At 52.1% G+C, this 27,444-nt stretch overlaps 1 protein-coding gene across 2 annotated transcripts; it reads right to left on the bottom strand.

Annotated features, from left to right (window-relative positions):
* Positions 1-122: 122 nt before the first annotated feature.
* On the bottom strand, positions 123-26,096 carry PAK6 (p21 (RAC1) activated kinase 6). 2 transcript variants are annotated; one of them, XM_049785175.1, is made up of 9 exons: positions 25,955-26,096; positions 10,294-10,502; positions 8,916-9,548; positions 5,214-5,699; positions 4,954-5,087; positions 4,483-4,609; positions 4,207-4,332; positions 3,536-3,670; positions 123-1,454 (listed from the first exon to the last, which is right to left on the bottom strand). In XM_049785175.1, the coding sequence occupies exons 2-9, from the start codon at positions 10,495-10,497 to the stop codon at positions 1,287-1,289; spliced, it is 2,013 nt and encodes a 670-aa protein (XP_049641132.1). In that variant the 5' UTR covers positions 10,498-10,502; positions 25,955-26,096; the 3' UTR covers positions 123-1,286. The 2 variants fall into 2 exon arrangements, with proteins under 2 accessions (XP_049641132.1, XP_049641133.1); XM_049785176.1 differs by having other exon boundaries at positions 25,975-26,058.
* Positions 26,097-27,444: the final 1,348 nt, after the last annotated feature.

The raw sequence follows: 27,444 nt of genomic DNA, 5'->3' as shown, positions 1-27,444 counted from the left end.
CAACCACTGACGGTGCTCACATAAGGGAGCCAGAAGGACCTGCAGATCTGCACTCTAGGGTGTCCAACTTGAAGATGAAAGACTTCCCTGCTGCAGCCCCAAATATGACAGGAATGCCAGAGTCTTTGAACACTCAATTTAATTTAAAACAGGCACAAGTGCAAACAGTTCACAAAAGGTTTTAGGGAAGAGACTTTTGTTTTTAAAACTCTTAAAAAAAAGTCTTTTTTTTTTTTTTTTTTTTTTTTGCCCCAAAGCAGTCCTCATGGGAGCAGAAATAAAAATGTCATCTGGATAGGGTCCAGACACCTAGAGTTCCTCCCTGGAATTCCCTGTCTCGTTACAGCCCTAAACACAGAAGAGGACAAGGAGACAGGGGTCTGAGGACGTATTGGGTGGGGGCAGATGGACAAGCAGGATGCCCATCTTCCGGACATGTGCACATCACCTCCCCCAGACCAGAACATTGAAAAAAAGAAACAGGTCCCTGAATGCTGGTTCCTGAGATCAGGCTCACAGCTGGGACTCACTGTTGTCCCTCCTACACGTTGGGCTCCGGGGTGCAGGAGAAATGTAGAGCCTGCCTTGGCCCGGGGCTGGAGCCTCACCGCAGACCTCCCAGGTCTGCTCCAGCAGAACTTAGTGGGAGAGAGGACAGTACAGCTCACAGAGACGGGCTGTTGGATCACTTTCCAACATGCACACACATTCTCCCCATCCTTTGAGGGGCTCCAATCTCCCTCGCTGCCAGCCCCGTTCTTTCTCTTGCTCCCACAATTCCCCCTTCCTCTCTGTGGTGTCCAGGCAGGCAGTGGACACTTAGGAGCAGGCTAAGGGAGTCAGTGCTTATAGTGGGAGGTGGGCAGTGGGTACAGGGGGGCCTTTGTCTTCAGGGTGGCAGACCTGAGGAAGATGGATTTGGGTATCCCAACGACCCTTCTGGAACCAACGAGTTTGAACCTGGACTGGGAATCGTGGTCATCTTGGTGGTCTGCCATTGGGGGTGGCCTGGGATGTGGGGACACAATGACCTTTAAAAATGCTGTAGCCTCTGCTGCGGTGGCCCCAGAAATATCCTTGCATGAATATGAAGGATCACTCTGCAGAAGGCAGCGGGGCTACCACTCAGGAGGAAGAGACCGAAGGGGCAGGTCCAGCCTGGCCCAGTGCGCTGAGGGATGGGGAGGGGTGAGTTTCACATTCCATCTTTGGAGAGAAAATACTGAGATGGTGCCAGGGGGCAGCTGCCACGTCCCCTGCCTTGGGCGCAGGTTCACTCTGGGGACTCAACAAGCAGAGGTCTGCTTTCGGTAGAGCTGGATTAGGGGCACCAGGCACTCAGGGAGCCCCGTCTGCAGCAGGAAAGGGTGGTCCAGGAGCTCCTGGGCTGTGGCTCTCTCCTGGGGGTCCCGCACCAGCATCCGATCCAGGAAATCTCGCAACACTGGGGAAACCTGTGGAGACAGGGCACCGGAAGGGAAGCCACCATGTACAGGCTCTGTCTGCCCAGACCTGCCAACCTTTGAAAGTCTGGAATTTTCTGCTGTCTTATTGCCTGCTTCCTCCTAGGCTTAATTCTGGATAGTCAAGGTGGGCATCAGTACTGTAAAAGTGGTGTGTCCACCTGCAGATGGTGGGTGCTGTTGAGTAATGGAACTAGGATGCCAGGGACAATGGGGTGCCAGGTTATAAATATGGACCATTGCCAAAAAAGATCAGGGCTGCATGTCTTTCATGCTCATAAACTCAACTTTGATCCCCAGTACCATGTGCCCGCCTTAATCACCAACAGGTGTGACCCTCCTGGCTCTCATCACTGTTAGATCTGAGCACTGAACTGTCTTCCAGATTGGCCAGATTTTGCTGGGGATGGTCCTGGGGAGGGTGAGGACTTTTTTTCCATTAAAAAAACCCCCAAACCCGGGGCTGGAGAGATATCATGGAGGTAGGGTGCATGCAGAAGGACAGTGGTTTCAATTCCAGCATCCCATGTGGTCCCCCGAGCCTGTCAGGAGCGATTTCTGAGCATAGAGCCAGGAGTAACACCTGAGCGCTGGCAGGTGTGACCCCAAAACCAAGAAAAAAAAACCAAACCCAAATGCAGAATACAGCCCCTCATCTCTACCCTCTTCTCAAGGCTCTCAGTATTCTGCAGAAGGGCATAGATTGTAATAATGGATTCAGTCCTGAGTTGAGCCCTGATCTCAAACACACTGTTTTTCTCTGGATTTCAGCTTTCTTACCAACAAAATGAGCTAATGATGATGTGGGTGCCCTGTCTTCCATTTGAAGATAGAGAAACGAGACGAGTCAATTGGCACCACCTTGGTGGGCTGAGATTCCAACTATCAGGTCTGCGTCACAGATTAAGCGTTACCTGAAGATACCCCAGTCTCACCTATTATTTAAAAAGTTCAGGGGACTGGAGTGATAACACGCAGCCAACCCAGGACTGGACAGTGGTTTGAATCCCAGCATTTCATATGGTCTCCCGAGCCTGCCAGGAGCAATTTCTGAGCACAGAGCCAGGCATAATCCCTGACCGCAGCCAGGTATGACCCCCCCAAAAATGTCCAGGGGGATGAAGAAGTCATTTGAAAAACAGGGTTAAAATAAAAGTAGAACCTGAAAGGGAAGATGATTTGCTCTAAGTCATAGACTTGAAGTCCAAGGTTTAATGTTGCTGCATTTTGCTCTAACAATGAGGAATGAGCTTGTCTAGGACGACTTGAAGAAAACACCTGCTGGGCATTAGGCAGATGGAGTTCTCCCTGATCAGAATATCTTGGAGTTAGCAGGCCAGGCTCCAAGGGCAAGCGAGATGTCTCAACAGGCATTTTCTGTCTGTCCTCTCATGTCCGGAAACTATTTTACTTGACATCCTCTGGGACATTTCTCACTTTTCCCCACCAGGCGGCAGTGCTGTTCACTCACAGACATTATCTGACATGGAGGCCTTACCCAGTGGCCCTCGAACTTTTTAAAGTTGGAGGACCGTTGGAGGACCGGACTAAAAACAAAAATATCTTGTTTTTGTAAAAAATTTTAGTAAATTTTAGTAAAAACAAAAAATATGAACAAATTCCTATCCACACTGCATATATCTTATTTTGAAGTGAAGAAACCAAATGGGAACAAATACAATGTGGCCTGCGGGCCGTAGTTTGTAAGCCACTGCCTTAGACAGGGAATACCAGCAGGTACAATGCCACAAGTGGGTGCTCCTGACCACGGGGTGAAAGGGGTCCTTCCTTAGCTTTTCTGGATTCTTTTGGGCTATGGGGGATTCCTGGAAGCCTTACTTTCCTTTCACAGCTCCTGACATTGACCTACAGGAAATGACTGTAGCTGCCGCAGGGAGATTTACAGTGATCCTGTGGAGATGTGGGTGGCCCCATGCCCACTTCTGTGAGGGAGGGAGAAGCCCTGGCCCTCTGGCTTTCTCGGGAGGGAGAGCTGGGTGGGGTGCCAGGCTTCTGGCTCTCTATGCCCAGGGAGAAGCGTGTGTGCTGGCCACAGCGCATGTCCCACTGACCTTGTGAGAATACTTCAGCTTGGGCGGGGGACTGTCCCGGAGCCTCTTCATGGCTTGCACAGGGGAGTCGCTGAAGTAGGGGGGCTCTCCGTCCACCATCTCAATCACCATGATGCCCAGAGACCAGATGTCCACCTGGAGGGGGAGACAGTTCTGGACTCACAGAACATCTGGCCTCTTGGTAGCCATGTGTGGTTGCAAAGCGAGGGTGTGTCCCAGGAGTTGGCATCTTCCCTGCACCTTCCCTAGACAAGGTCCTACTGGCTACAGAGATGCAGCTGTCCATCGCCAGCCCCAGGGAAGACTGCCCAGCTTAGAGCCAGGAGGGGAGCATCTTGGTCTCTGGTCTGGTAGCAAGGTAGCGAAGTTTCAGGTAAGAGTGGGGTTAGAGCATTAGTACAGTGTATTGGGTTTAGCTGGCTCAGATTTAATCCCTGGCACACCATATGGTTCCCTGAGTACTGCAGGGATCCGTGATCCTGAGTGCAGGAGTAACCCCTGAGCACAGCTGGGTGTGGCTGAAACAAACAAACAAACACACCAGGATGTGTGAGGCAATGGGCAGAGGGTAGGGGTCAGGTGGAAATGTGGGGAGGTGGTGAGAGAGGGGAACCTCTCTCCAGGAAGGGCCTCTGTTGGAAAGTGTGCAGGTGTGTGTGAGGGAGTGTTACCTCAGTGGCGTACAGGGACCGGGAGATCACTTCAGGAGCCATCCAGTAGGGTGTACCCACCAGGGACTTCCTCTTGGGGACATCTTTGCTGATCTGAGCACAGAATCCAAAATCTGAAAGTTTCACCTGGGGTTGAGGTAGAGCAGGAGAAAACGGTGTGAACGGTGAACTACAAGTCACACTGGGAACAGAGAAGTGGGGCGTGGGGGAGCACAGGAGGGGCATGCGTCAATGCATGTACTTGTGCATGCGTGTCGTGCAGAGGAAGGGCCCTACCCTGCCATCCAGAGTCAGCAGGATGGAGTCACTCTTGATGTCCCGATGGATGACGCCCTGAGCATGCAGGTAAGCCAGCGCCTGCAGCACAGCCTCGCACACCGTGGCGATCTGCTCTTCACTCAGCCTGCAGCGGAAGAGGAAGGGCCACGGGGGCGAGTGTGAGGTTGGGGCAGAGAGCTGGAACAGCAAGTAGGACTCTTGCCTCGAATGGGCGTTGTTTGGGGTGGCTGGGCATAGGGGTTAGTCGAAGTGGATACCCCTGGTTCATCCTTCCCAAGCACCCCATTTTCTTGGCCATGCACAACCCCTGCAGAAATCCCGAGTCCAGGCTTTCCCATCCATCTTTTGATAGTATTAATCCTAATATGTGGGAGTTGGGGGAGTCTAGGGTGACCTCAAGCTGCTCCATCCCCTACCGCAGAACTGATGAGAGCAGCCGGCCCCCTGGACCGCACCCCACTTGCTCACCGGACTTGAGAGACGATGTCGGTGAGGGCCCCACCCTGCAGGAACTCCATCAGCACCCACAGCTCCTCGCCCACCAGGTAGCTTTTGTACATCTCCACCACATTGAGGTGCTGGTAGTCCCGCATGATCACCACCTGGGGCGGGGGGGGGGGCAGTAGGATGGAGGCAGAGGCCCCTGAGTGTCCAGCACAGGCCCCAAGACCCAGCCTGCAGCCGTCACTGCCCATCCCATCCCATCCCACCCATCCCTGCGCCCCCACCTCATTGAAGAGCAGCTCCCTGCGCTGCTGCTTCCTGAGGTCCATCATCTTCACGGCCACCTGGCGCCCCGAGTGCTTCTCCCGGGCTAGGCAGACGATGCCGGTGGAGCCCTCGCCGATCTTCACGTAGCTGTCCAGCAGCAGCCGGGGGTCGCCCTGGTCCACCACCATTCTGAGCGCAGCCTTGAACTGCTCGTGTGTCACCACTCCTGGGTCCTCGCTGGCCAGGGCCCCCCTGGCCGCAGCGGGGTCCTGGGGCAGGTACAGGTTGCTGGTGCTGATCTGGGCATGCCGGGTGCGGGGAGACCCGGCAGGGGATGAGCGGCTGGCGACGGTCACCGTGTGTGGGGGCTTCTGGGGACTGCTGGTGTCAGAGGCGGGCAGGGGGCTGAAGGGCCCTGTGGGCTGGTCCGGTGGCAAGGACTGGGCCTTGGCCACCAGGCTGGGTGGCGAGTCTTTCTGGGGCGGTCTGAATGAGGTGCTGGGCTGCAGGCAGAAAAGAGCAGAGGATGAATTGTGGCTGTGTCCATCCCTGGCCGCTGGACAGGTGCAGAGGCCAAAGCTCTCAGACGCAGCTGAAGCCAAGCCCCAGTGCTAGCAACACCCCCACAACCCTCAGTGACCCCTAGTTGCTCTATGGGGGACCTGAGTGTGGGTGTTTCTCCTGGGATGGGGCCAGAGTCCATCTTCAGTCCTGGGCTCTCTCCCACAACAGCGGAGGCACGGGGACCCCAACACCCCCGCAGTCTGAAAGTCATGGTGCCAGGCAACAGAGGGTCCACAAGGGTGCCTGGTGGAATTATGTCCCTGGGTCATTGGGGTGGGGATCTGGCTGCAGAGACCGGGAATTAGGAAGGTAGGGCAGGGGACAGAGTGGTAGCACAGTGGCAGGACGTTTGCCTTGCACGTGGCCAACATGGGATCAACCCAGGCTCGATTCTAGACATCTCATATGGTCCCCTGAGCTTGCCAGAAGCGATTTCTGAACATGGAGCCAGGAGTAACCCCTGAGCACTGCTGGGTGTGGTCCAAAATCAAACAAACCAAAAAAAGAGGGCAGGGCCAGAGCCTACATGTTTCTCTGAGCACCTCACACCTGGTGGATGAGCCATTACAAGGGAGGGCGTTGGGGTGGGGTCGGGGGTCTGTGCTGTGGTGGTAGAGTGCCTGTTGCACTCTGGGCCCTGGTGAACCCTGATTAGGCCAGGTACCAGAAAGGGGCCCAGAGCCAAGAGCTCCCTGCAGTCTGATGTTGATTTTGCCAAGGGTTGCAGATGTTTAATAGGAATATCTGAAAAGGGGCATATGACACCTGATGGGAACACCTTGTTGCTGTCTAGGCCTAGTGGGTCCTGGTAATAATATGATATATTAATATGGTCATTAATAATAGAATAATAACTAAATGTTACTATAAATATAATAGATGTCATATTTAAAGCCATTAAACATAAATTCTATATTAACTATTATATTTCATAAATATTTAATTATTATATTTTAATAGTATTATTATATTTTAACCCACACCCAGTGGTGCTCAGGGGTTGCCTGGGTAGTAGTTGGGGGACTTCATGGTGTTGGGCTTGAACTTGGGCTTTCCTCATTCAAAACATGTGCTCAGTTCTTTTTTGGGGGGGCTCACACCCAGCAGCACTCAGGGATTACTCCTGGCTGTGCTCAGAAATTACTCCTGGCAGGCTCAAGGGACCATGTGGAATGCTGGAAATGGAACCTGGGTCCGTCCAGGGTCAGTCACGTGCAAGGTAAATACCCTTCTACTGTGCTATTTATTCAGCCCCAGTCCTTTATTTTTTTAATTGTGGGTGGTGGGCTTCCAAAGTGGTGCATATGGGACCCAAGTGCAGCAAAACTTGGGCCAACTGAGCTGACTGTGCAGTGCAATAGACACAGGGCCACCACTGGCTCTCATAGTTCCCCCCACAGGGTTCTTTATCCTTCCCCACTGCTGTATGGGATCCTCAGATTTTAGCCAGCTTCTGCCCATTTCCCCAGGCTGCGGAGACTTTTCTGGAGCTCTCCTGAAGGCATGAGGTACCAGGAACTGGGTCAGGGTTAGGGCACACTCACTCGGTACCATTTCCCTCTGCTCTTTATTCTTACATATTTGGAATGGGTCTCCCAAGCAATGCTCAGAGGGCAGAGAGGCCCCTCCTAGTGGATCAGATGGTCCCATGCAGCTGTGCTGGGGGTCTCCAGGGTTACATGCAACAGCATATGGGTGTCCATGTGGGGCAAATCAAACTTGGGACCTCATACATGCAAAGCATATACTCAGCTCTTTGAACTTTCCAACCTGCCCACTGCCTGGGGTAACTTCCAGGGCAGAGCTGTGAGTCAGGGACCTCAGGTCAGGGCCAGAGACCTGCTGACCTCTTTCCCACCCACACTCTCCCTGCCCTGGAATGGGGCTGTGGGAGCATGAAGTTCAGGGCTGGCGGCTCTGCCCTGAGAAGCTGGACACTTCTACTGTCTCTACTTGTGTCTGGACACAGCCTACTAGGAAGCTACAGGGGCACAGTGCAGATGCTAGGTGTGGCTGCAAAGGTGTCCCAGAGGAGGGGGCTGTGACTGTTCTGCAGGCAGCTGCTGGTGATGGGGAGCCAGGGAGAGATGAATCAAGGCCACCCCTGAAACTGTTCCCAAGACAAGGATCCTGGGCATACTGTCCTCATTGTCTCCCACTCTGGCCCCACAGAGCTTTGTAAGAGTTGCCTGCTGGTCTGTGGAGAGGCCCTAATCTGACACCTCTTCTTGCTCTGAGCACCCCAGTGGAGTGGGGCAGGCATGGGACCCTGTGAGCATCTGACGCTGTGCTCGGCTGCCGCCCCCACGTGCAGGGTGCCCCCATCCAAAGGAAGCCCTTCTGCCAGTACTCACCATCTGCTGATGTCCCCTAGCTTCTGCTCAGGGGGCTCCTTAGCCCAGAGCACTCAAGGGGGAGCGGTGCTCCAGGCTCTGGAGTTTCCCTGCCTGAGATGACCACCCTACCTCCTTGGATGACTGGTGCGCCCCTCCCACACACACATCCATCATCTGAGGGCTATAATCTGCTGTGGAGAGCTGGTGAGTTTTTGGTCCTGCTGTCAGTGGGTGGGATCCCCAGGCCGGGTGCTCTCGGACTGCCCTGTTTTCTGGTGGTGACGTGGGGACTGTGTTTGTGGGCTCCACCTTTCAGAGACCTCCTCAGCTCATGTTTCTCATACGAATACACCAAGTCACATCTCTGTCCAGCCCCCAAATCTCACCCTCGGGCCCCTCAGAGCCTTGTCTGGGAGCAGGGGAAAAAGCAAGGGGTGCCCGAAGTCTACAGCTGCCCTTAGAGGAGTGGCGGTTGTAGGTTCTCGTCAGGCTGGAAGAACTCATTCGTCGAGGAGTCCCTGGGCTCCGAGACTTCCTGACCCCAACCTTAGGGAGCAGCTAGAAATCACAGCCCCTGTGTGCCCAACATGGCCCTCCTCCTCCCTTTCTCCATCTCTTCCCCCTCTTTCTCTTTCTCCACTTTCTCCATCACCTAGAGCTCACAGCAACAGGACGCAGATCTGCACGGACTCCCTGATGGCTTCCTCTCCTTGTTCAATCTGGCCCTAGCAGTGGGGACGGCCACATAGGCTGTGTGCCCAGTTCTCATGGCCTGCCAGGCCAGGCCAGGCCAGCCTCCCCACCCTGAGTGTGACCTACCTTGCTCTGCGGAGGGGGGCCAGGCTTGCTGCTGGGAGGGGCGGTGGTAGAGGACAGGAACATGGTCCGGAAGAGCCTGCGCTTCAGGCTGCTCTCCCGGGCTTTGGGGCTCGGGCTGCCTTCCCCGCCGGGCCTGCCTGGTGCCGGGCCCACCAGGCTGGACTGCTGCCGGGCCTCCTCGGAGCCGTGCCTGGCAGCCCTGGTCCCGTGCCTGCTGGAGGCCGCGGGTGGGGAGGACTGCAGGCAGGCGCCCAGCTGCAGGCAGCGCTGCGAGTCGCCCTGGAAGTCGGCGGGGCCCAGGGACTGTGCCTTCGTGGCCAGCCCATTGGGCAGCACCCGTGGGGCCTGCGGTTCCGGCCACGGCGCCTGCCGGTAGCCCGCTGGGGCGCCCCCGTTGCAGCTGAGGTAGAGGCCGTGGGGGTCAGTGCGCTCAGAGTGGGGGCTCTGCAGGTACATGTCCGGGTCAGCGGCCCAGTGCTCGTCCCCTAGCAGCCCGAGGGACTGGGCCCGCCGCCTGCTGGTGGGGCTGCGGCCTCGAAGCGTGTTGGAGCTGGTGACAGATAACTTCTGGATGTCGCTGAGCAGCCCTAAGATGTAGCCCTCCATGGGCACCGAGCTGCCTCGAACCACCGTCTGGAGGGAGGGGACGCGGTGGTGAGCCGCGGGGGAAGCAGAGGGCCTGGGCAGGCCCAAGAGGCTGGGGGGGGCGCAGGGAGGAGCCCCCGAGGCCCTCGCCTGCCTCCTGGCCGCCCTCAGTTAAGCAGTTATTCGCTAACCAAGACGCACAGCGGCTCCACCTATGCTATGAGGCTACGGGGCGGGGATGCTGGTTCTTTGGGGTGTGCAGCACTGAAGCACAGACAGTGACCATGGACTGAGCATCCAGCTAGTCAGTCAATATGAGGGGAGCTTGCATTGCTCTGTGTGGCCTTTGAGGGGACATACTGAGCCTGCACCCTGAACCCAGTCTCCAAACTCCTGGATCTCTCTCCCTTCACCCTAACAGGACGCCCCTTGCCCGAGGGAAAAGCCCACAGCTTGGCCACAGGTCCAAACCCTGGTGGACACACTCATTCTGAAGAAACTCCACTGTTCTCTGAGCCACGTTACTGGGTGTACTGAAAAGAGAGGGGCTCCCCCAGACCCAGATCACTCAGGAAGTGACGGTAATGGCCTCCCTCATTCTCTGTATTGCATGCTATATGTAATTATACCACAGCACTGGGGGTTGAACCTCGGCCTCACACGTGCCAGGCAAGTGTCTTACCACTGAGCCCAGGGCCTCTTGCATGCTGGGCATGTGCTCAATGTTTGAACCACATCCCCAGTCTCCAACATGGCTGTCTTGGGGTAGGTCTCCCATCTCCTACTCCCTTACCTTCATGGGCTGCAGCTGCACCCTCGTGATACGTGAGGGGTCCACCACAGGCTTGGGGCGCCGCAGCGTGTCCAGGATGTTCTGCCATTGTGGGGGTAAGCCAACAAACTTGCCTTCTTTGGGGTCGAAGGAGGTATGGACACGGTGCTGGAAGTTTTGTGGGGCTGAGATCTCGGGGCGTTTCTTCTTCTTCTTGCGGAACATGGTGCCTATGGAGAGGAGGGATCTGCTGAGTAATGTCCAAGGCCTCGCTGGAGCTGGGGCCCAGCCTGAGAGCAGTGGGCCCTGGGCCTCAGGATCTGAGCATCTGCTCCTCCATGTACCCCCCTCTCCTGGGCCTGGTCAGGGTCCCCTCCCCTCTCACCCTCACTTCCTCAGGGAAGTAACCAACTCTCAGCAAAATCTTTCAGAAATAACACAAATGTCATAAATAAATCAGCACAGATGAAAAAGCAAGGAAAAAGGGGTGTTTGTCTTAATGTCTGTGGCCTGAGGAACAGGCAGATGCCTGGGGTGTTTTTATCAGCTGCAAAGCCCACTGTCAAATGATTCAACGTGGGAGAAGAAGGGAAGAGAGCAGGCAGATTCATTTTATGAAGTGATGCGGCCTTGATTCTCAAAGCAGATAAGTAGACAAGCAGATATGAGACAAGGAGAATCAGGACCGTCTCTATGAGCCTGAGTCCTGATGGGGAAACAAGCCAGCAGGCTGAATTTGGCCACGTGGCAAAGCTTCTTGTTTGCTTGCTTTTTGTTTCATGTTGCATTCGACCATGGGCTGGTCCAGGATGGCTGCACAGAAATTCCATTATCGTGACATTCAACTTTCATGGAAAGCTGATACTGGGCTGGAGAGATAGTATAGGAGGAAGGTGCTTGCAGCAAAACCCAGTTCAATTCTGACACCAAATAGTCCCTCAACTCCAGCGAGCAGTGATCCCTGGGTGCAGAGCCAGGAGAAGCCCGGAGCATGACCAGGTATGGCTCCAAAACCATGTGCCCTAGCAGGGTCATTATGGTCTCCAGCAGTTCAGGCCTCCTTACAGAATGGTCCTGAGTGAGTATGGGACACTCTGGGGCTCTGAGATGCAGCCTCTTTGGGGCAAAACTCTGCAGGGCCATTTCTCTCCAGGTTCAGATATTCTCCATACGCTGCCTCAGCACAGTCCTCTTGCCCGCCTCATGGTCTTGGATCGCCCATATCCTAATAAGCTCTGTGCACTTGGGAACAAGAAACCCAGGAGTCGGAGGGACCAAAGGACCACCCAACTCGCCTGTGGTGAAGCTGAGCCCATATGCTGTTGCAAGACAGAGCAGGAGCGACCCCTGTAAACTTTCGTATATGAGGGGTCAGAGAGATAGCATGGAGGTAAGGCGTTTGCCTTTCATGCAGGAGGTCATTGGTTCGAATCCTGGCATCCCGTATGGTCCCCCGTGCCTGCCAGGAGCAATTTCTGAGCCTGGAGCCAGGAGTAACCTCTGAGCACTGCCGGGTGTGACCCAAAAACCACAAAAGAAAAAACAAACAAACAAAAAAAAACTTTCATATCTGAAGTGACTTGAAATATCTCAATAGGCTTTTTATTTGTTTGTTTGTTTTGGTATGTGTGAAAATATACTCCATGACTCAAATTTCTGGAAAGGTCACTTCTAGATTTCAAGAAGCAATGCCTCAGTTTTTTGGACTGGACATCTGGGTCATTAATCAGCCCAAAATCAGGAGCCCATGGTGTTGTTTCTCAGCTCCTGCTCTGGCAAAAAGTATTCCTATCCCAGTGAGTGAGCACTAGAGCAGGCTCAGAACTGGGTGGCCACTGGGTTTCATTCAGATAGGAAGGAGACACAAACAGCCAGTAAAAGTCACCATGCATGAGTCAATCATCACCAATCAATCAAACTCCAGGCTGGAACTCTTGGAACGTCAGTGAAACTGTTTCAGGACCTCAGGGTTCAAATGTTCAACCCACACTTCCTATAGGCAAAGCTGGCAAAGTGGGTATAGACCCTTGTCCTACAGCAACCAAGATTGGAAGCAAGGATGGGAGATGAGATGGATGAATTTAATAGAACTTTCATTTGCAGAAAGGAAGGAAAACTGGGGATTTGGGGGTGTTTTCAGTAGGATAGGCAAAGTGAAAAACCTCTTTTAATATCTTCTGGGCTGGGGGGTGCTGAGTGATCATTCTGCATGTGTTTAAGACATGCAAAGTGGTACGACAAAGAGATTGGAAAGAGCAGGCTGTTTAAGACGATTATCTTCTGCATATCTTGGGCACATCCTATTCTAGTCCAGATTAGGAGCTTTCCTTTCAATCCATTCTTTCTAATTTTACTCAATCTGTTCCCGTTACCACTCTATTTAAGCCACTTGGTCAGGCTCCCCAAGGACTAAGGCCTTTGGAATGAAATGAAATAACACTCCTCAGTGCTAGACCATCTTTCACTAATTTGGAAAGCTTTGAACAAGTCATCTAAGTGATTTGAGCCCCTCTGTTCTTTAGCTCAAAATGGAGTTAGCCACCGGACAGGCCCTGGATGAATGCATTTGAGCCCTGCAGCTAAACAGTATGATGCCCCCGAGCAAGCGTGTGTAATGCCACTAAAGGTGTGTGATCCTCAGAGAGCACTGTGACCCCATGCACAAGCTCCAGTCACCATGACAACAATAATGAACATGGTGATGAACCAAAGAAAGGACATGAGGGAAAAGACTCACTCCATAAAGTGTAAAAAAATGTCAGTTAGTGGGTCTGGGGAACATAGGGGAGTCGATTCCCTGGAAACGAAGGCAGTTTCTCTTGCTGGGTTCTGCTCTGTGCATTCTTGTCCCTAGTCTCAGGCCGCAGACAGGGAACAGAGCAGACATGATGCTGAGAGCACAGCTAGACACCTTTCTCTCATAGCAGTTGGCATGGAGCAACCATGCCTGTCTTCTGGGGCCTGGTACCCTCTCATTGCTCTACTCTGCACTCTTCACCATTTTTTTTTTTTACTTTTTCTTTTTTGATTAATTGGTTTCTGGTTCACACCCAGTGGCGCTCAGGAGTCACTCCTGGCTTCTGCACTCAGGATTGCCCCTTGCAGGCTGGGGGACCATATGAGATGCTGGGAACTGATCTGGGTCCCTCCTGGGTTGCCCACATGCAAGGCAAATGCCCTACTACTGTGCTATCTCTCTGGCCCATCTTCACCATTTCTTTTTTTAAAAACAAGTATGTATAGGGACAAAGTGAAAGCATAATGGTAGGGCTTTGCCTTGCAACAAGGTGGACCTGGGATAGACTTGGTTCAATCCCAGGTGTCCCATATGGTGCCCCGGACCTGCCAGGAGTGATTTCTGAGTGCAGAGCCAGAAGTAACCCCTGAGTGCTACTGTGTGGTCCCAAAAAAACAAAAAAAAAAGTATAAATATATATATATATATATATATATTTTTTTTTTTTTTTTGCATGGATAGCAGGATTCATTAGGGTGGGTGGGAGGAGTGGCACAGGGCACCAGAGGGTCACAGGAATGCAGTGCTCACCCATTAGTCCACAGTTTGGTAAAGCTTGACCTATCCTTTCCACCTTCTTCTCTTGTCTCAGACTTTCCTCCTCAGCCTTTGCCCTCACAGACCTCAAAGACCCTTGCTCCAGAGATCTTAGTGAATTTCTTACCTCTTCCCATTCCTGAGAAGTCAGGGCTCCCCAGAGAGCTAAACAAGAAACAATCTTCTCCCTGCACCCCTAGAGAATCCATCTCCCCAGCTCTCGCTATGTTCCTGAGTTCCTAGCTTTGGCCACACAGGAAGATCTGGATTGTAGCCCCTTAATAAGTGGTCGGGGTGGGAGCAATAGAACAATGGATAAGCATTTTCCTTGTGTGCTACCACCTGCATTTGATACATGGCACCCCATATGGTCTTGTAAGCACTGTTAGGAGTGGTCTCTAAGTACATACCTAGAATCAAGCCTTGGGTACAGCCAGTTATGACCCCCCTAAACAAAAACGAAACAACGCAAAGAGCTGGAACCAATGCTATGGTTGTGGGGGACATCTGAGAGCAGCACCACCAGCTGTGGAGCCCTGAGCTGGCTGAAAGTTCCTTCTTTCTCACAGCTGTGGCCTACAAACCAGGCTACACCATCCACGTCACAGAGAATCAAGGAAAAGGTGGTACAGAACTGCAGCTGGACTGAGCAGCAGCAGGGCTGGGATGAAGTCCAGCAGGAAAGGAGAAATGTCATTTTTCCTGCAGACACCCCAGTCTGCTGCAGAAAACCCACATAGGCAGACCATTGTGAGTGGGTCCATCTAGGCACTGTCAAAAGCGCAAAGAAGCGCAATCTGGAAAGCCAGCTCCAGGTGGCTCTGCTAACTCTAGCTTTCTAGAGAAAAGCAGCCTCCCCAACCCCCAACCATGACAATATAATTTGGGCTTGCATCCCTGGGCAATCCAGTTCCCTTTGAATCCACTTGGGCACCCACCAGCAATCCTTCCGGAACATGGGAAGAGAGCCAGGCTGTGGCAGATGAGGTGCTGGCTCAGCATTCACTTCTCTCTTGCCACCTCCCGGTATGCACATCTGGGGACAAGTGGCCTGTGCACCAGGGAATCTCACAGCTGAGAACAGTTTTCTGAGATTCAGCTGTCAAGGGCAGTACAATTAATCTGCTGCTTCAAGATGGGGGCTTCTGGCAACTTTTGCTATGTTATCATTTCTCCAGCTTTGTTGCAATAAGGACAGCAAACTCTCCTATTCCACTCCACTAGCTAGTAGGCAAAAAAAAATTTTTTTTTCACTTAAATTTGCCTCCCGCCTCACAGTGATGCTGAAATACTGGCAGGTACCTGCAGAGCCACTTTAAACCTCGCTGATGAAAGAGTGGATCAAAATGATCATGAAAATGGGAGTTGTGGCCCATTTTGTGAAGCTCCTAGGAGCTACTGAATCACCCATTGTGACTCCCATACTCAAAGCCACAGGACATACTGTTATTGGGACCAATGAGAAGAGGCTGTAACAGCAAGAACACTCTCGTCTTTCTTTAATACTGCTATGCAAAAGGAATTATGGCTGGTTGCCAGGACCAGATCCAGCAGTGACTCATGGATTAGTCCTGTTTCAGGCTGGTCTTGCCTCTAAGTCACACAGGAAGATATGAAAGGAAGCTATGAGGACTTGGTCACCTCTGTAATGGGGGTTTGATGGGTTCAGTACTTGCACACCTTGTTCACAACAGAGCCACAAAGGGACCTCTTAACCCTGAAAAGAGCGACATCATCCTGATTCTTCTGGATGTGGTCAAAACTTTTCAAGCCAAATCTGAGAAACTTAGTCTAGATTTGTACAGACTGAAGGGTATGGAAATCTGGACAAAAATTGAAGCACTACAAAACCAGGGGAATGACTCTGTACAAAACTTTGTTAAGGTTGGGGAAGAGAAAAGTTTCTCTATGGATCATTGTTTCCCAGAGCAGGGACGTGGGAATCTATGGAGTAGATTTTGGTATATTCGGGGGACTTTTCTGTTTGTTTACTGAAAGAATGTAGATTTCCTTGGGGTGCTGAGTGATTTTATTTTTCCAAAAAGAAGGCAGTGGCCAAAGAAGTTTGGGACTTTATGCAGTGTGGAGAAAGAGGTTGATCAAAATGTGGTGCCAGAAATGCCCTCTATAGATAGAAATTTTTAGTTCTGGAGAGCTGTCCTGGAACTTTTAACTTTTAGATTGCCTAGCTCATGGCCAGGGATATAGGATAGTCAAGGTGTTTTTTTTTTTTTTTAAGGTATTTGTTTTTCATGTAGCCAACCTTGGTTGAAACCCAGCACTGCATATGTTTCTCAGACTTGAGCATTGCCAGAAGCAATCCCTAAGGACAGAGCTGGGAATAAGCCTTAAGCACACCAGGGCCCCCAAACAAACAAACAAACAAACAAAAACCATAAGAAACCAGAAGAGGCGGGGCCGGGCGGTGGCGCTAGAGGTAAGGTGTCTGCCTTGCTAGCGCTAGCCTAGGACGGACCGCGGTTCGATCCCCCGGTGTCCCATATGGTCCCCCAAGCCAGGAGCGACTTCTGAGCGCATAGCCAGAAGTAACCCCTGAGCGTCACTGGGTGTGGCCCAAAAACCAAAAAAAAAAAAAAAAAAAAAAAAAAAAGAAACCAGAAGAGGCAAGACATTCTTGAAGAATGTAGTTGAGGCCAGGAGAGTTGATTTCAGTAGGTAAAGTGCTTTCTTGCATTGATTAATCCAGATTCAGTCTGAAGCTCCCTATCTGATACTGTATCTGATCCTCTGGGCCCTACTAGGAATGATTCCTGAGCACAGAGCCAGGAGTAAGCCTTGAATACTGCCAGGTGTGGCCTGAAAACCCATGCACAGCACACAAAGCATAGAGTTGGAAGATCATTTTATTACATATCTAGAATATTAGTTTGTAAAGGGACAGTAACGTTAGGACCAATGAAACAAGAGAAAGTCTCCAGAAATAGACCAGCACATAGAAGGCCACCTACTGTGACAGAGCTGACACTGCAACGAGGTGAGAAACAAGAGGATTTCTCCAAACACTTAGTGATACAATCATATTCCATAGGGAAAAAATTCTGCAAAATGAATTAGTATCAGATCCCCAAAGTAAAGGGATCTAAATGTGAAAGATGGAATTGAATGCAGGAGTTGAGAGTGATGGGGACAGAAGAAGGAGGAACTCCACAGTTTGGCCGTGCCTATACCAGTCAAATGAATGAGCGGTGTGATGATGGGTTCTACTGACACCCCCACCTACGAGGGGCCACACCTGCCCACACCAAGAGTCCCAGAGACAAATGAAGCAGTCAGGGTTTTCTTTGTCCAAGACAAAGCTCTTGATGACACAGATTAGAAGTAGGGGATTATTTCTAAAGATTTCCCATAGGACAAATGCTGATGATCTCACTCCTAAAGCATGTGGTATATAAAGAAACAAAGAAAGGGAAGGCACAATGGCAAATGAAAACAAACCCTCGGATTCTGACAACAGAACTGAGGTTATTGAGAGGAGAGGCCAGGGGGTGGGAAGGGATGAGGTGGCACCATTAATACTAAAGTAAAAAACCAAAAATGGAAGAAAAGAAACAAAATGCCACCACAACTTCTTGGTTGCCAGAAGAAAAGGAAGTGAACAAGAGACTTTTCCCCAAGAGGATAGGAAGAGAGGTCAAATGAAGGCTGAGAAATTAAAATAGAAAATAAATCGGGGGTGGAGCTGGAGCGATAGCACAGCAGGGAGGGCGTTTGCCCTGGCATCCCATTTGGTTCCCCGAGCCTGCCAGGAGTGACTTCTGAGAGCAGAACTAGAAGTAACCCCTGAGCACCTCCAGGTGTTGCCCCAAAACAAAAAAAATAAGAAATTGGAGCTGGCGAGGTGGTACTAGAGGTAAGGTGTCTGCCTTGCAAGCGCTAGCCAAGGAAGGACCACAGTTCGATTCCCCCGGTGTCCCATATGGTCCCCCCAAGCCAGGGGCAATTTCTGAGCGTTTAGCCAGGAGTAACCCCTGAGCATCAAACGGGTGTGGCCCCAAAAAACAAACAAACAAATAAATAAATAAATAAATAATTGGGGAGCAGAAAAGTTCATATAAGTCAGTAACCACATTATAAATGTGAATAAGTGCTTATTCTTTTTTAATATTTTCTGGCCACACTTGGTGGTCCTTTCTCTGTGATCTGTGTTCAGGGATCACTCCGGGTGTGCTTAGGGGGTCCATGGGATTTTGGAGATTAAATCTGGGCTTTTGTGTGCAAGCAAGAACCTTACTTACCCTCTGTACTATATCTCTCTATCCCAATAAGTGCTTATTCTTAAGGAACGAGTAAAAATAAGTAAGTAAATACATAATTCTCCTAGATTAGTTTGTAACTCGTGTACAAATGTGATTCTTATATAAATATGTATTTTTTTGGTTTGGGAACCCCACATCCAGCAGTGCTCAGGGATCATCCTGGTGGGCTCAGGGGTCATATAGGATGCCAAGGGTTGAACCTAGTTAACAGTGCTTTACCCATTGTCCTATGACTCTGGCCCTCCAAAACAGAATGTTTTTAAGTAAAGAAAAGAATTGCCCATCAAGATTGAATTCCTATGAGATACTCCAGTGTTGACAGGTCTAATGTGAACCTGTCAAGACACCAGAATCCCTCTGGTAACCCAGGAGCACCCCTGCCAGCCCAGACAAGGCATGCACCCAACCATTTCTAGGTCACCATTTCCAGTTCTACTTCTTCTACCTTTTGACTCTGGGTCCTGAGACCTCAGGGTCCCCAGGACTGGGGGCAGGAGGGAGCTGCTGGGTACATGAATTCAGATTTCTGCCCTGTGGCCTATTCCTCTGGTGAAGTGGCTTTCCTCAGAGATCCTCAGTAGGAAGAAGGACCAGCTTTCTCCTCCAGACGCATGGTCCCTGTCTGTCCTTTTGTCTCTCTTGACATACACGAGGGTTCCCGAGACCGCAGAGGGGAAAAGAATGGGGCCCCAGCTCAGGTGCAGAATGACCTCTTTCTGTCCCTGATGGGGCTTCTGTCAAAACTGCCCTGGAAGGCACTCCAACACCAGGGGTGTGATGCCAGGGCTGGAATGTATCGTGGTGAACAAACACTCTTATTTGGTCAGGGACGGCATGGATGCCCAGTAGCAGAAAGGGGCTTGGCCCAGACCAGCTGGGCGCCTGGGGTTCAGAAAATCCCTGGCAGAGAGGAAGTACCAAGATGGAGCTTGGGACTGTTTAGGAAATGCCAGGCCAGGGGTCACTGATTGGTCAGGACCTGAGACAGAAGGAAGGACTTTTAGTATCTATGATGTGCTGGGTCCTATCTAAGATTGGCCAACCCAGCTCACAGAACCAACCAATAACTGGTTCCAGATAGAACCCAGAGCTGGTTCTGAAGCCCTGCTCCATTCTGCACACCTGACCTGAGGGAGTGGGGCTGTAGTGAATCTCCTTCCTAGGGCCTTTACAAATGGGCCGTGGGACTGAGCAGGCCCCAGGCACTTCACAGTTTAAAAATGACCCCCAACAAGGGCTGAGCAGCCTGATAAAGCTGAAGGCATGTGTGGGACAGGAGTGCTACAGTCAATTGCTCCAGCCAGGCTGTTGGGTTTGCTTTATCCAAGGGGTGTGTGTGTGTGTGTGTGTGTGTGTGTGTGTGTGTGTGTGTGTGTGTGTGTGTGTTGGGAGGTAGGTGGGATTTTGAGCAGTATTCAGGGGACCCAGGGGCCACTCCCAATGGTACCAGGCCACCCAGGGCCTGAGGGTTCAGGCTGGGATCTTGTGATTGGTGCCCTTACACCTATATCCAGCCTCAGTAGAGACTCGAGGATTGCACTGACAGTGCTGGGGATCCATTTGGAGCTGGGGAAGGATAAAAATTGTAGCCTTGTTCATGTTCTTCAGACTCTCAGCTCAGGTAGCTGCTCTGGGAGTGAGAGCCAAGCCCCACCCCCACCCCCCACCCCCCGTGGAGCTGCCTTGCCCTGCAGGCTTCCATTTCTTCTTTGTTTTGGGGCCATTCCTGGCAGCACTCATGGCTCTGCACTCAGAAATTACTCCTGGCAGGCTCAGGGAACCATATGTGATGCCAGAGGACAGAACCTGGATCGGCTGCATGCAAGGCAAATGCTATACCTGCTATGCTGTGTCTCCAGCCCCTTCTCTCTCCTCTCTCTCCTCTCTCTTTCTTTCTCCTCTCTCTCTCCTCTCTCTCCATCTCACCTCTCTCTCCCTCTCTCCTCTCTCTCCTCTCTCTCTCTCTGTCTCTCTGTCTCTGTCTCTGTCTCTGTCTCTCTCTCTCTCTCTCTCTCTCTCTCTCTCTCTCTCTCTGTCTCTCTCGTTTTTTGGTTTTTGGGTCACACCAGCAGTGCTGAGGGGCTCTATGCTCAGAAATCACTCCTGGCAGGCTCGGGGGATCATATGGGATGCCGGGATTTGAACCATCATCCTTCTGCATGCAAGGCAAATGTCCTACACCTCCATGCTATTTCTCCAGCCCCCAGCCCCTTATTTCTTTATTTTGTTTGTTTTAGCCTGCCAGGCATGGCTACAATGCCAGGGCCTAGAACAAGCAAGGCTGTACCCTCCAGCATAAGCCCAGGTACTCCTGAAGCCAAACACTTCACATGGCTCTACAGAGGGCAGGATGTTCTAGTTGATACTAAGTCAAGGCATTGGGGCAGCGCCTCGCTGCAGTTATGGACAGAGGGGACTATAACTTGGCTGGTCTATGGTCTACTACAGTGGGTCACCTCTTTTTTTTTTTTTTTTTTTTTTTTGGTTTTTGGGCCACACCCGGTGGTGCTCAGGGGTCACTCCTGGCTGTCTGCTCAGAAATAGCTCCTGGCAGGCACGGGGGGACCATATGGGACACCGGGATTGGAACCAACCACCTTTGGTCCTGGATCGGCTGCTTGCAAGGCAAACGCCGCTGTGCTATCTCTCCGGGGCCCGGGGTCACCTCTTATTTTCAGAGGGAGGGCATACCCAGGATGCCAGGGCCACAAGCTTCTGGGGCTGCACCAATCCCGGCAGAGTTCTCAGGAAAAAACCCTGCACTTAAACCTCAAGCCTCAAGCACAACTCAGACATGCAAAACATGCCCTCTTGCCTTCCTGCAGATCCTCGGGAATGACACTCACTTTACACCCACCTGGGGACATGCAGAACAGTTTCCCATCATGGGGGCTGGTCTTGAGCCAATATCAACTGTCCTCTCTAATCTGTCCACCCCTGCTTTCCCTCCGGACTGGCCAGGGTCCTATTGGGCTGCTCACCGGAGTCTCCTGCCTGCTTCCAGGAGAGAGTTTGCTATGACTCACTAGAAGCCTATTTAGGGTGAAGGCCCCACTGGCAGGAGTCTCAGGGGTATATTACACCGCCAGCATGGCTCATCCAGAACTGGATGGGGGGCAGCAGGTCTGAGTTGAAGTGTGCGTTCTGCAATGTGTGGTATTAGGGATGTGGGGAGTGGGATACACCTCTACTCTGAGGAGGTGGTGCCCCCTGGGGGGGCCAGACCCACCATGAGGAGAACAGGGGAGGGAGCACCTCCAACTTCCTCGAGTGGGAGGCTTGGGTCTACTCATCAGTGCTAATTTCTGACTCCAAGGAGTCTGGGATGTTCCTGTTGAGGTCCCAGCTTGTGGCTTTGGCAGTCCTGATGCTAATAAAGACATGAACTCACCCCGCTGGTACAGGCTCTCTGAATACAGTGATGAAAGAACCAGCATCTGGTCCAGCATGAGTAGTGGAGGGCATGTGGGGTGTTTTCAGAGAGCACCCAGAGGGAGCAGCACAGTGCACAGAGCGTGTCGCTGCTGAGTTCTCATCACCACCATTGGTGAAACGAGGGCCACAGGGCTGCTCTGCTGTCAGAGAAACCCAGGTGCGGTGAGCTTCTATGACATGTCAACCGAAAAAGGGGCAGGCTCACATCTGTCCAGCTTGACCTGGTGTGAACTCAGCCACCCATTAGCCATGGCCCCATTGAGTCACTTTTGTTTTCAAGGGTTCTCACTGGCCATAAAGGTTGCACTCAAACTGTACTTTCTAAGTTCATTTCTCTATACAATTACATAATGTATTTATTAATTCGAATAAATATTATCTATTTGGGAATCTGGGAACCCTGGGAAAGAAAAAAATCCAGGGTCAGGAGCAATAGTACAACAGATAATCATAAGGTGCTTGCCTTATATGCTGTTGTTCCAGGTTCAATCCCTAGCCCCCTATATGCTTTCTTGATCCCCTGCAGGCGTGATTGCCTGAGCTCAGAGCTAGGAGTCAGCCTGGTGGTTAAGCCCTCCCCACCCCCCACAGAAGCATATGAAATGATTGCTTTTCTGCTCACCGCAGAGTACCACACCCAGATTGCGGACCTCCCAGACATGGCCTTTAGGTCTGGAAGTTCTTTCACTTTCCAGGGACTCTGTTTGAAGTGAGGAGGGTCCCCAGCACCCTGAGGTTCTGCCCCAATGCAGAGCTGAGTGGCAGAGCAGAGGGCAGGTCATATAGAATTACCCCAAATATCTGGGTTCCCAGCTTTCCCACACACGCTACAGGACAGTGAAGACCCAGAGCGAGAGAATGAGGCTGCTGCTGCTGAGAAGAATTGATAATAAAACTTGTTCAGTCGAAATGTCAACACTCCAGCAGATGAGAGGCCAGGCTGGCCACTGGGGGAAGGTCAATATTGACTCACCTGGCTGGCTCCAGCCTGACTCCAGCCTGCAAGCATGCAGTGACTCCAGACTGGCCTCTGCCCTCTGCCAATTGCCTTTGGGACTAGACCCCCCACCAGAAGCCCTGGGCTTTTCAGGGCACAGGGGTGCAGGGGGAGAGTGCACCTTGGCTTGCAGAATGTGTGCAGCCTGGTACCTCTTCACTTTCCTAAATGCATGTGTGCCACAGCTCAGGCTCCTCAGTGCCAACCAGAAAGATCCTCTCGAACTCATGGACACCAAGAATTAGTCCCCTGATCATACAAAATATTTTTCATTCATAACACTTCACTTCTTTTTTTTTTTTTTTTTTTTTTTTTTTTTGGTTTTTGGGCCACACCCGTTTGACGCTCGGGGTTACTCCTGGCTATGAGCTCAGAAATCGCCCTGGCTTGGGGAGACCATATGGGACGCGGGGGATCGAACCGCCGTCCGTCCTACGCTAGCGCTTGTAAGGCAGACACCTTACCTCTAGCGCCCACCTTCCCGGCCCATAACACTTACTTCTATGTCTTTTTTGTTTCCTCTTCACTTTATACTCACAATCCACTTGTGTGATAGGCTCAGCCTGCTTTTCTGGTTGCATTTATTTATTAATTTTGTTTGTTTGGGGAAACACATCCAGACGGCACTGGGGGCTACATCTATCTCTGTGTCAGGAGATCATGCAGTGACAGGGATTGAATCTGAGCCCCCCTGGATGCAAAGCATGAGCCTCAGCTTTTTGGCTCTCTAGCTTTTATTTTTGAGGGGAGGAGGGCTCTTGTGGCAGTGCTCAGGGCTTACTCCTGGTTCTGTGTTCAAGGATCACTCCTTGCAGGCCATTAGACGACCACATGGCAGGTGAAGGATTGAACTCAAGTTGTTACATGTACGGAAAGTGTCCTTCTATCCATTGACTATCTCATTGCCTCCCCTTAACTTCCCCCTCCCATTACATTTTAAGGAAGGAAGGCAGCTGGGCAGGGGAAGGGAGAGCCAGGATAGGAACTATATATATCCTATACACATAACCAGGGCCTGTCACAGGTCAGACACCAAGTTAGGTGCTTTTTATTAGTGCATTTCATAGGCAACTCTAGGAGGTGGATATTATGAGTTCTCTTTTATGGTTGATGGTGAAGATTTTAGAGAGAATTGCCCAGGAAGGGGAGGATGGAACAGGGATCCAATTAAGACCTGCGAGATCTAAGCCCCAGGGCTTCCAGAAGTCAAACAACCTGCTCCAGACCACACAGCTGCTTAGAATAGAGACAGGGCTGCAAAGATCCAGTCAAAGGCACCCTTGGACCCAGGCACAGCCTGGTAGTCAATCTGAGCACCTGAGCATGAATCTAGGGACTAATCCCTTCCAGAATTGGCCCCTCCCCAGCTTGTTAGGCTGTCCGCTGCAACTTCATCTGTTTCCAGCAACTTTCTGTTCACACCTCCACAACCAGAAGGCAGGAGCCAGACCATTCTCAAAAAGTTCTTGAGAGAGCGTGGGGGTGGAGGGAGCTTAGTCTTCCCCAGGACCAGAAACTAAAGACTCAGAGGTGACACCTGGTTTAGACTGTCCTTGTGAATCCTTACACCAACATCTCACAATTGTCCTAGAAGAAAACTAGCACCCAAACCCTTACTTTATGAGTGATATATTCAAGATAAAGGTTTGGAGAGAAGTAAAACAATTTTTTCTAAAGAATCAAAAGCAGGTGCCAGAGCAATAATACAGTAGAAAGGCTATTTGACTTGCAGACAGCCAATTGGGGTTTGGTCCTGGCATTCTATATGGTGCCCTGAGCCCATCAGTACTGATCTCTGGGTGAGAGCCAGGAGTACCCCCTGAGAATTGCTGCTTTTTTGGTGTGGCCCCAAAACAAACAAACCAGAAAAACTGAAGAAAAAAATCAAATGCAGAGCAAGAGATTAATGTGCTAAGTGCATAATTTGCATGCAGGAGACCCCAATTTGAACCCTGGCATCTGAGTCTGTACAAGAGAGATGCCCATATATGGAGCTGTAGAAACCCCTAAGCACTGCTGGATATGGCCACAATGCCCCTATACCCACTCACACACACACACACACACACACACACACACACACACACACACACACACACACACAGAAATTAAAGACAAAATGAAAATTTGGACCCAGCTCCATCTTGTTCCAAATGTCCTATGTTTGGCCTAAAGAGAGCTCACAGCATTGAAATATTTCTCATCCTGGCCACAAAATTACTGAGCTCTGGGGACATAGCAATAAAACAGGGATTGGAGAGTATGGCATAGGCCTCGAATGATGCGAATGCTGGTTTGATTCCTGGTGCCACATGGTCTCTAGAGCATTGCCAGATGCCTGGAGGCGCTGATACCTCTAAAGATCTTGTGAGCACTGCCATAGTGGCCCTGGTAATCCCAGCACTGCATCCTCAGGCCCTCACACTAAACCACAGGCTCAGTTAGCCTAGAACTGCAGCACAGCCTTGGGGAGCACTGAGCATGCTTCCCTTGCACCCCCCCCCAAATAAATCTGAGCACTAACCAAATCACATGCATCAAGGATAGAAACACTGCATAATCTGCAGGAGGCCTTGGTTTGATCCTTGGTACCAAAAAGATGGTGGGACCAGGAACACACTCAAAGGGTTGGAGTACCTGCCCTAAATTCCACCCCCAGCTCCATGTGGGCCTCAACCCTCTCCACCAGCATTGCCAAGGAGACCTATGTGGCCCCAAGCACCTCTGTGACTGAACAGCAAATAACATGACCAAGCACTGAACTTCCCAGCCTGGCTGGCCCAGTATTTCAGGGCCCGAATATTGCTCGGGAGTTCCTTCCTCCAATTAAAAAGGTCCAAGCACAATATAAACCTTGTTTTTCCACTTAGACAAGCAAGTCAGAGCCAGAACACCTGCCAGAGGCCAAAAGTCCGTCCTACATGGTGGGGACTCTGTGTGTCGGTGCAGGATAAAACCCCCAGCAGTCTGGACTAGGTGGGTGCTGCTGGCATGCTGTGGACAAAGCGGGCTCAGCGAGGAGCAGGCTGAGATGTGGCAATGGGCTGGCAGGCTGGGATGTGCCGTGGCAGCTCAGCCAGCACAGCACCTGGCCTGAATTCCTGCTCCGCAAGCCCCTTCCTTCTCAGGCGAGAATTCCACTCCACGCGGCCTCAGTAACACAGCCCTGCTCAGCGCCTCAACAGGAACCAAACCTGAGGACCAGGCTGAGCCAGCAATCGGGTGGGGGGCACCAGGCATCCTATCCTGCTGGGGCTGGGGGTGAGCAAGCAGAAGGAATAATCCAGCAAGGATTGAGAAAGGTGCCTGGCTGGTGCCTATGGTCGCACTAAGTCTGGCTTGGGAGAAGGCTGGCCGCCCACTGTCCGGTCTAGCCTGTCCTTTGAGGAGCTCCCGGTCCTCCTGCAAGGGTTCACTCACCTCTGGGCTGCCTTCCTCACCTCTTCTTTCTTCCCACGACTAACACTTGGCCTGGTAGAGCACCAGGCTGGATAGCAGCGACAGCAGCAGTGGCTGAGGATCTCCCCTGGGCTCGTCCCCCCGGGGCCAGTCTTCCCTGGGCCAGTCCTCCTGGCCGGCCTGTGTGGAGACAGGAACCAGGGGGGATATCTGAACAGCCCGCCATTCCCACCCCTAGTCCCCAGGCTCCTCCCCCACCGGGCCACCTTCCCAGTTAGGAGGAGAGGGCTTGGAAATGAGAAGCCGGGGGCAGGAAGGCCTGTCTCTCCAGTCCTGGAGCCAGTCCAGGGACGCCCCCCCCCCCAGCAACATCCCCGGTCCTGCCCCGAGAGCCCCGCACTCACCTGTGGAGCAAGAAGCCCCCCAAGTGCTGAGTCGCTTGGGACCGGCCCAGCCTGGCCCGGCCCGCGGGAAGAACAAGCAGCGGCTGCGCCTCCGACAAGTTGCAGCAGCACCAGCCGCACCTGGCGGGAAGGCGGGGTGGGGCTCCTGTGAGCACCCCAGGAACGCAGCTCCCGGAAAGGAACTGGTTATGGGGCACAGGGCCGCGGCTCTTACTTTCTCTACCAGTGGGGTGAGCCCCCAACTCCTACTGCACTCAGTCGGGTCGGGAAAACACTTGAATTCAGCCCCCACCCACCCGCCCTTCGCCCCAAGTCCTGGACCCGAGTTACAGGCTGGTTACGACCTGCCTGTGGCCCCCAACCCCTGGGCAGCGCTGCAGTGCATCCACAGAGTCTCTCTGAGTCATCAAGTCATTAAAACACCAAGCAGTGCTGATCTGGGGGCCACGGGGATGTGCTGACCAGCCTGCCTGTAGTCCTTGGGGCGCCCCCTCACAAATGCAGATCCCTGGCCCACTCGGGTTTCAAGGCTAAGAACCTGGGTGGGGATGGAAAGCTAGCTTCCAGGAACCCTAACCTCACCAAACAGGATGGTCCACCATACTTGCACCCACTGCCCCACCTGTCACCAGGCCAAGAAGGTGCCCCAGAGGTTGCACAGACTGTTCTTGCTGCTTTGGGGTGACAGAAGGGTTTCTAGGGCAAGGACACTGGGGTAAAAGGTCAGGGGTGTGTTTCTCCTCCCCATCGAGGGCCAAGCAAGAGTCTTCAAGTGCTTCAGCGCAGTTTCTGGATAGTCTTGGGTGGGGCTAGGGGATGTAGTGCTTTTCTAGGTCACTGGGCGCTCCCCAGAAACAGAGCTGTGGGGGTCAGCAGAACTGCTGCCTCTGTCTGACTGGACCCCAAGTTCTCGTACCACTGGGTCCCTGAGGAAAAGGTATCAGTGCTGGGGTGGGGGAATCCCTTGAGCCGCAGTGTCCTGAGAAGATGGTGTGGAAGTCAGAAATTAAGGCCGTCTCAACCCTACTCACCATTTCTCTCTATATGGCACCCAAGTCCTTTTCTTTCCCACCAGGCTCCACAACTAGCCAATTCCCAATTTCCTGT

This window comes from Suncus etruscus, chromosome 12 (genome assembly GCF_024139225.1).
Source record: "Suncus etruscus isolate mSunEtr1 chromosome 12, mSunEtr1.pri.cur, whole genome shotgun sequence".
NCBI lineage: Eukaryota > Metazoa > Chordata > Mammalia > Eulipotyphla > Soricidae > Suncus > Suncus etruscus.
Note: the sequence above shows the minus strand (reverse complement) of the source record. Positions and strands in the feature narration are given on the sequence as shown.